Source organism: Lonchura striata, chromosome 12 (genome assembly GCF_050655825.1).
Source record: "Lonchura striata isolate lonStrDom1 chromosome 12, ASM5065582v1, whole genome shotgun sequence".
NCBI lineage: Eukaryota > Metazoa > Chordata > Aves > Passeriformes > Estrildidae > Lonchura > Lonchura striata.
The window spans coordinates 15,824,898-15,833,352 of record NC_140714.1 but is presented as its reverse complement, the minus strand read 5'-3'; the positions used below and the strand labels follow the sequence as shown (position 1 = coordinate 15,833,352).

At 52.2% G+C, this 8,455-nt stretch overlaps 1 protein-coding gene across 1 annotated transcript; it reads left to right on the top strand.

Annotated features, from left to right (window-relative positions):
• Positions 1–3,460: 3,460 nt before the first annotated feature.
• LOC146766269 (uncharacterized) lies at positions 3,461–7,972 on the top strand (the record flags this gene model as incomplete). The annotated part of the gene is made up of 1 exon (XM_085590187.1): positions 3,461–7,972. A coding segment is annotated over one exon (777 nt), but the record flags the coding sequence as incomplete, so codon positions are not given.
• Positions 7,973–8,455: the final 483 nt, after the last annotated feature.

Below are 8,455 nucleotides of genomic sequence, written 5' to 3'. Positions count from 1 at the left end.
TTGTAATTACCAGGCAACAGAAGTTCTTTAGTATAGAGGCGTGTATAACGTCATCTTGTGATGTCCATTCAGGGAAACCACTGCACCTCTGTATGTTACAGGAGCAGTTCCTTCTTGGTATGTAAAATAGTCTTTGAGACAAACCGTGAATTCAGAAACTTCCCCTAGCATTATGCTGGATTTTCACAATTTTCTGGACTGCCTGGTGAAGCGTAAGGATTTCAAAAAGAAAGTGAAACTGAACCAATAAATCTTGTTTTAGACATCAGAAGCATTTCCTGTTTGTTCCTTGAAGAAGTTGCCAAACAATGTTACTTTGGAAATCCTTTCAAAGATCTAATGAGAAAAAGCATTGGGCCAAAATGTTCGCCTGTGTTTCTGAAGAGGAACCTTTTGCTTTTTCTGTCAATTCCAGGTTTGTAGCAGGGTTTGGGGTTTTCTGTGTGTATCCTTTGAATGTAAGTTGCTTTTATGCAGGACTTTGAATGATTCGATCATGTACCCAAGAGAACATTTTACTGTGTCCTACTGTCCAGTGCTGAACAGGGTTGAGACAGAGCAGGTGGCTCTGTGACTGTGTGCAACGTGCAGGAGCAGCTGCAGAGCAGCAGCAGAGCAGTGCCCCATGGCTGCCTCGGGGCCTGGCATTTGGCCCTGCACTTGCTGCAGGAGTCCCTGCCTGGGTTTCCTGCTGGCCAAACCTTCGCACCCATCTCAGAACCTGGGTTCCCAAAAGGGCCGCCTCAAGTGGTTGCCAGGGACCTGAGGCCATGGCTGCCCCAATTTTGGCTGCACGATGCTGATGTCAGAGTGGCCATTGTGACCCGTGCAAGCAAGGTCACAAAAGGGAAGGCTGGGCTCAGGCCGCGTGTCAGTGCGACCTGACAACGGGAGGAGAAGGCAGGGCAGGGACGCTGCTGCTCAGGGACCAGAGGAGCCCCACAGCTCGGGGCTCTGGGCCTGTGCTGCAGGCTCCCCTGCCTCTCCCTGCCCAGAATCAGCGGAGGAACAGCCAGAGCGGACTGCGGTGTTCCTCGAGGCGACGACGGGAGGAGAAGGCGGACAGGAGCAGGGCTCACGCAGGGCTCAGCAGGGACTAGTGCCCTCGTGGCTCTGGGCCTGTTCTGCAAACTCCCCACACTCTTCTGTCTCCCAGACAGGGAGAGGACCATCACCTGGAGGAGACTTTGGCGTTTCTGGACAGGGACCCACCGCTGACGGCTGCCATGAGTGACAGCAAGCAGGAGGGCCCTGGTGCCAGGGAGCCAGGTGAGGGCAAAGCCGCCCTCCCACAGCCGGGCCCAGGGGCTCCTGTGGCAGGCGTTGTGTGGGGCCCAGAGCAGAGGCAGGGGGAGGCAGGAGCTGCTCAGCCATGCCGCGGCTGGGAGCCTCCTTCCTGCCCAAGTGGGGCCCAGCTGGGCCAGGGGGCAGCTCTTGGGACACCCGTGCCCGCAATGGCCCCTGCTCTCCAAGGCCTCCAGCCCTGCCCATCAGCCAGGCAGGCAGGCAGGGACAGAGCAGCCCTTGGGGCCGATGCTGCTGCAGCCAAAGAGCCCCGCAGAGGTGCTCATGCCCGCTGCCATTGGCTCTGTGCCCTGCAGTGTGCATGCTGTGTCGCCGTGCAGAGGCTGACCCGGACATCTGCGGTGACAAACTGGAGAAGGGCGGACTCTGTGCCCATGTGTTCTGCCTGGTGAGTGGCTCCGGGAACTCCTTCTACCATTGCAATGGGCAGTTTCTGCCCCTCTCTCCTCATCTGCTCCTCCCCTCTGCTGCAGTTCTTTGCTACTGATCTTTTTTGTCAAGAGAACGACCGTGTTGGACTCATGGGATTTCTTGCTAGAGATATCCGAAATGTAGTACGGCGGGCGGCACAAAAGGTGAGAGCCTGACGCAAGCAGGGAGGTTTGTGCCAGGTGAGGTTTGCCAGAGCTTAGCCCAGACACTTGGAAGGAAAGGCCTGCCCTTCCGGGCGGCAGTGGGACAAAGTCTGGCTGCCAGCAGCTGCACAGAGGCTCTGGCACGGGAGCCCCCCTCCTCCACCAGACGGCTCTGTGGGCTGAGACCCAGCAGCGGCCACATCCTGCGCCCTGCCCGGAGCGCTGGGGCTGCCTGGGGAGGCCCCGAGGCTGCTGCTGATGGGGCTGCTTGGCTCTTTCCAGCGCTGCTGCGTCTGTGGCCAGAGTGGTGCAGCCATCATGTGCTGCAGGCAGAGCTGTGACAGATGGTTCCACCTGCCCTGTGCCAAGGAGGGCGGCTGCGTCACGCAGTATATTCCATATTACAGGTACCTCCTCCCCACTCCTGGTCACCCCTGGCAGAAGATCCAACATTTCTCACTTTGCCCATCCATTTTCCTCCAGCTCCTTCTGCTCTGAGCACCGTCCAGAGCAGGACGTTGAGGCGACTCCGGAGCCGGGCACCGATTGCCCCATCTGCATGGAGTCTGTGGAGGATAGAAAGACCTTCAGAACCCTGGTTTGCCCAGCATGTAAAAGGGCCTGGTTCCACAGGGACTGCATCCAGGTAGGAGCCCTTCCCTCAGCCCCAGGGCACAGCAGGTGCTCAGCAGCACCAGGGCCTTGCTCACCCTGCTTCTATTTGCCCTGCAGGGACAGGCCATGAGCGCTGGTTATCTGTGCCTCCACTGCCCCCTGTGCAGGGACATTGAACAATTTCTTACACAAATGTTCATCCTGGGGATCCGAATCCCCTTCAGGTTGGTGTCCTTCTGCCTGCCTCACAGGACAGGAGGTGCAAGGTTTGTGCTCTGCCAGGCCCTGCCCCAGCAGTCCTGGCGCTGCCCTGTCCCGTGAGTCTGGGCTTCAGCTTCACACACGCCTTGGAAAAGTACGGGAGGAAGAGCAGGGACAACCTGTACCTCCGTGAGGGGATGGCAGCAGAAACTCATCAGCTTTTCCTTTCTCCATCAGACTGCCAACATGGGAGGACGACGATGCCTTTGCGGATCTAGAAGAGAGGCACAGCAGGTGCAATGCCAGGGATTGCCTTTACCCGGGAGGCAGGGACGAGGCAGAGGAAGAGGGGTAAGTTGGGGAGCTGCACCTGAGGCTCTGCAGGGTACCCGTGTCACTTCAAGGGCTCAAAGAGAAAAGAACTAGAAGATCTTGGACGGACAATCACTTTGTCCTCAGTGCCATAAACCCATTTGCTTCCCCAGGCCCTGGGAACTGCTCCTGTGCTCTTCCTGCGCTGCTGCGGGCACCCACAGGCGCTGCTCCGGCCTGAGAAACCGCGTACAGAACTGGGAGTGTGACAGCTGTGCTGGTCTTGGAACGGGTATGAGGCAAAGCACCCGGTGTCCCTGGGCTGGGGGCAGTGCCCAGGCTGGGCCTGGCAGAGCCCGTCTGCTCCTGAAGGGCTGGGGTTTTGCTCTGGCCAGGCTTGCCTTGGGCCTGGGTGCTCTTTGACATTCCTGCTTGCCCTTACAGCTCCCAGGGATGAGCCAGAGCTCAGTGGCCCCAGCCCGACCAGTCAGTCAGGACTGGAGCCTGCTCACAGCTCTGCAGAATCTGAAGCCATCAGCCCCAGCTCCCGTGCCCCGGTGCCATTGGGGCAGGGTCCCCAGGCTTCATCTGCAGTGACCAGCAGCCGCAGCAGCCAGCAATGCACAGCACGGCAGCAGTCTCTGCCATCTCCCTCGCTGGACACCAGCAGCCCCAGCACATCAAGGTCAACGAACAGCAGCACCCCTGAGCTTGAGGACAAAGGCCATTCCAGACATGCTGGGCCCAGCCGCAGGCGCAGCCACTCCCGCCAGCAAGGTCGGGCCCCAGATGGGCCAGTCCGATCGAGGAGTCGCCGTGACAGAGGCAGGAGGACAAGACGAAGGAGTGAGAGGCCCAGGCGAAGGGAGACACCTTCACAGGCATCCCCCAGACGCAGCCGCTCCCGCCAGGAACGTCGGGCCCTAAGTCCACCTGTCCGGTCCAGGAGTCGCCGTGACAGCAGCCGCAGCACAGCACCAAGGATTGAGAGGCCCAGGCAAAGGGAGACTCCATCAGGGGCATCCCGCCGACGCAGCCGCTCCCGCCTGCAGCGCCGGGCCTCGGATCAACCTCTCCGGTCCAGGAGTCGCCAGGACAGGAGCAGGAGGAGAGCAGCAAGTGCTGAGTGGCCCAGGCGCACGGGAACACTGTCAGGGAGCTCCCGCAGGAGCAACCGCTCCCGCCAGAGGCGTCGGGCCTCAAATGGGACCTCCAACAGCAGCACGTAGCCTCATCTTTTCTTTCTAGTCCATCTGTTCGCTGTCGGAAGTGAAGGTGAGAACGGTCAGTACAGGGACCTTGTGATTTGCAGGTCTGTGAGAAAACTGCATTAGATCTTGACATTTCTACTGGCAGGAAAGGAGTCTTGTTCTAAATCCTTTGATTTCTCTCTTCCTTGTATTAAGTGAAAAGTCACTTAAATGATGTGGCTAATGAGAAAGGACTCTTGTTCCGGCCTTTTGACTCCAAGCTGAGATGTTTCCCCACTACTCACTCTTGAGTGAACCTCTCCTTAATGGGCTTGGATATGGTTAGGGAGACATTCAGAGTAAGGTGGCTCCTTGGGAAGCTGTCTTTGGAAAGGACGTGTGCTGTTTTGCTATCCTTGAACAATCTCATTTCAGTAAAGCCAAAAGAAAAGAGAAAGAAGAGAGCGAGACACTGCCTCAAGTGTCTGAAGAAACCAGACTACTGTAAGCAATACAGTAATCTGAAGAAATCAGATTACTGCATTGCTGCTGATTTAAAAGACTTGATTGGAGCTTCAAAGAACAAACCAGAAAAGACTGTGGAAATACCCCGGGACAAAGAGGATGCACAGGACTCTGCCCCAGATGACCATTTTGGACCTTTGCCCAAGAACGACACAGCTCAGGAGTAGAGTGCTTTCAAGTTTTCCTTCTTTGGAGACAGACAGGAGTTAGGCATCAAAAAATGTAACAACAGAACCCTTCTCACAGTGCCATTTCTAAGGAAGAGCTTCTGGCAGGCACTGTAGATCATTGTGGTGTAATGAAGGTCAGGACGCAGGGGATTTTCAGCAGCAGAAGTCAGTAAGTAGGCAGCAGCATTTTGATCTTCATTTCTGCTTGCCAAGGCTGTGGTAGATTAATGAGCGGTAACTCATGCTTGCATCTCAGGAATTCTGGAAGGCATTGGGGTTTTTGCTGAGTGGTGAAAAAGCTTGTTGTCATGCCCTGAATCTCTCAAACAGGGAGAAAGGTGGCACACCAGTCAAATCAAGTTTCAGAGAGCCCAACAAGATTTTAAAGGAAATGTGTGTTAATGGAGAGGGAGGAGCAAAATCCTGGAGTTGACCGCAAAATCCATGAACATTCTGTTTGTTACCGAGTTCTATTCTTGGACCTTTAGAAAAAGGAAACTGAATGACAAATGATCGTTGCAGTGTTCTAAGCTTAGATAAAATGAGGCCTTATGAAAAGAAGATGAAAGAACATTAAATCGACTAACAGGCCTGTAGGAGAGAAAAGAAACCATGTGAAGTTATCCAAAATTTAAAAAAAACCCAACGCAACAACACAAAGCAAGGAGTCCCCCACAGTTGTGCTGAATTCAGAAGGTATTCAGTGTCTTCTGAATGCAACGCAAAATGTTTAAGAATACAGCAGAGATCCCGAGAACAGAGAGGAAAATCCTGGAGCAGAGATGTAGCTCAGAAAATCTGGCAGGAGCAGATTCTGTCCTTCCTACATCTGTCTTCTCCGCGGTAAGTATTTGTCTTGAAAGGAGGAATCCTTCCTGATAAGTGGAGGAATAATCTGGATGTGGCTTTGTTTCCTTTTGGGTGCTGTTATTGCAGAGTCTTGCCGACTTGGAACAGTAAAGCTGGTAAAAGTCACAAGGCAAGAGGATTCACGTTTCCAAGACGGCAGTTCTGAGGGTGATGATGAGCCTGAGACGTGAGACACTGAAACGGACCAAGAAATGCAAGTTCCGTTTCTATTTGCTGTCTACTTGCCTGTAGTAGTTGGATGCTATGGGAATATTAATAGCAGCACTCAGGGAATGGGAAACTGAGATTGCACACCTCTGAGCAATGCAAGTAATCTTGGAAAACCATTTGTGCTGCCCAGAGCCAAAACTCCCAGCAGCCCATGTGATGTGAAGTTGAATATGAAAAGAGAGACGTTGAGCGCAAGAAATTAACGGGCTCATCTTGCTTTGACCAACTCCAAACTGAGTTTGGCCAGAAGCCAAAGACACAGCCAGTTTTCTTTTAAGAAGTGGTTTATTTTCGTAATAGAAGGCTCTATTTGGTTACTAGGGAATAAAGCTTTTCAATGTGTACCATTTCTCTGAAGCACTGCAGTTTTAACTTGAGTTCATGAAATTTGATATAACAATTTTGGATGCTAAAATCCCTTTGTACTTGTCTAGGTTCGTTTCTTTACCACGCACAGAAAGTGCTAGAGTTGTCTTCTTCTTTGAAGATGATGAACGCCTAAGAGGTGCGACAGAATTTCTTCACCCCCTATTGTATTTTTTTAAAACTGTTCCTGGAATTCCATGAGGAGGCAAAAATGTTGCCTGCCTGGGAATGTTTTCTAGTCAAATTTTGGCATCCTTACTTGTGCTCAAAATTGTGGTAGAATCCCGTGAGAAAGTCCTGGTAAAATAAAGGCCAAGCAGATTTCTGGCTTTCTTCTCTTTCAGATAATTGCCTAATAGGAATCTGGACTTTTAGAGCTTACCAAAACATTAGCCACTTGACAGGTTACCTAGACATTTTGGATCCTTTCAGGTATTTATATAATGTTTAACTCTTTCCTGTCTTTCTGGAGTTACCACTAGGAATGTTGAGTGTTCGTGTCGGCCCCATATGTCCCTGTGGTTCTTTGTCCTAATGAAGCTGGGGTTTTCCCTTCTGAATCCAGGGCATTTTGTATGTAGGCGCAAAGAAAACAACAACCAAAGGAAACACGCAGAGTCCCCAAGAGTTGCAGAGGCCAGCAAAACAATTGCTTGTTATGTGTTTTGTAGAATAGTCTTAAGACAGGCTTAAATGATGTGCATTTCTCGAGACTGATTTGATAACACTGCAGGAACACTGCACTTCATACAGTGCCCAGCACTCTTCCAGCCTGTCTGATTTGCAGGGGGTGTTAAAATGGAGAGCTCAGTCCTCAGCAGGCCCCAGTTCTGGGGGAAGATGTGTGATCCTGGTGCTGAGCTTCTAATGAAACAGCGGCTATTTCACTGCAATTTACACTGCAGCATGCTGAGGAAAACTGCTGCTGCCTGTCATTGTCCCGCAGACACCAGGCTGCAGGAGGGAACATTTCTGTTGGGAGACAGCGTCTGGTGGGGGGCAAGAGAACAGGAAGGATGTGAAGAATTGACTCCTGACTTTATTGCTGTGTTGTCCGTGATTATTAGAAGCAGCAGCAAAATTGAAAAGTTGTTAAGCCTAATTAATAGGTTCTTCTTTTTTTTTATTTTTGTGCAGAGGGCCCAAAGTTATTTTGTAGGTCATTAGAGCTCAATGAAGAAAAAGAGGGTTGGGAAGACCGACGTAGATTATTGCTTGAGGTGAGTATGTAACATCTGTTCCCTGGGAACTGTAGGTGAAAGCTGAGCATGGGGAGGAAATGCAGGTATGAATGGGCAGGCAGAATTAATTCAGGACCTCAAGAAGAGCCTGCAACTTTGCAACTCCCCAGGAACAAAAGTGTTTTAGTGTACCGGTGTGTATAACATCATGTTGTGTTGTCCAGTCAGGTAAACCATTACATCTTTGTATGTTACAGGAGCAGCTACTTAACTGTATGTAAAGGATGTATTTAAGAGAAGGAGTGAATTTAGAGACTTCTCCTAATAGTGGATTCAGAAACTTCTCCGAAGAATTTGTTCGATTTTCATTATTTCCCGGAATGCTGAAGGAAGCAGAAGGATACGAAAAAGAAAGTGCAAAGAAACCAATAAACTCTTTAATGAATAGAAAAGGGCCACGTTTGTTCCTTGAAGAAGTGGTCAAACAATGTTACTTTCAAAATCCTTTCAAAGATCTAAGAGGAAAAAAAATTGGCGAACCCTGTTCGGCAGTGTTTCCGAGCTGGGGCTGATGGTCTTGGGTGCTGGAGAGCCACGGGAAGGCTCCAGTCCTGACTGCCCGGCCAGGCTGTGGCCATTGAGCTCTGGCTCATCGCTGGCGGCTCTAAGGGCAAGCAGGAATGACAAAGGTGCCCCAGAGTCGGGCCAGGGCACACCTGGGCACTGGCCCCGGCTCTCCAGGAGCAGACGGGCTCTGCCAAGCCCGACATGGGCACTGGCCCCAGCCCAGGGACACGCGGCTGCTTTGCCCAGAGCCGTGCTCATAGCAGCAGAGCTGTCACACCCCAGCTGGCTGTGGTGGGTGTGAGGCTCCAGCAGTGCCCGTGGGTGCCCTGGGCAGCGCATCAGCAGCAGCACAGGAGCTGGTGGCAGCG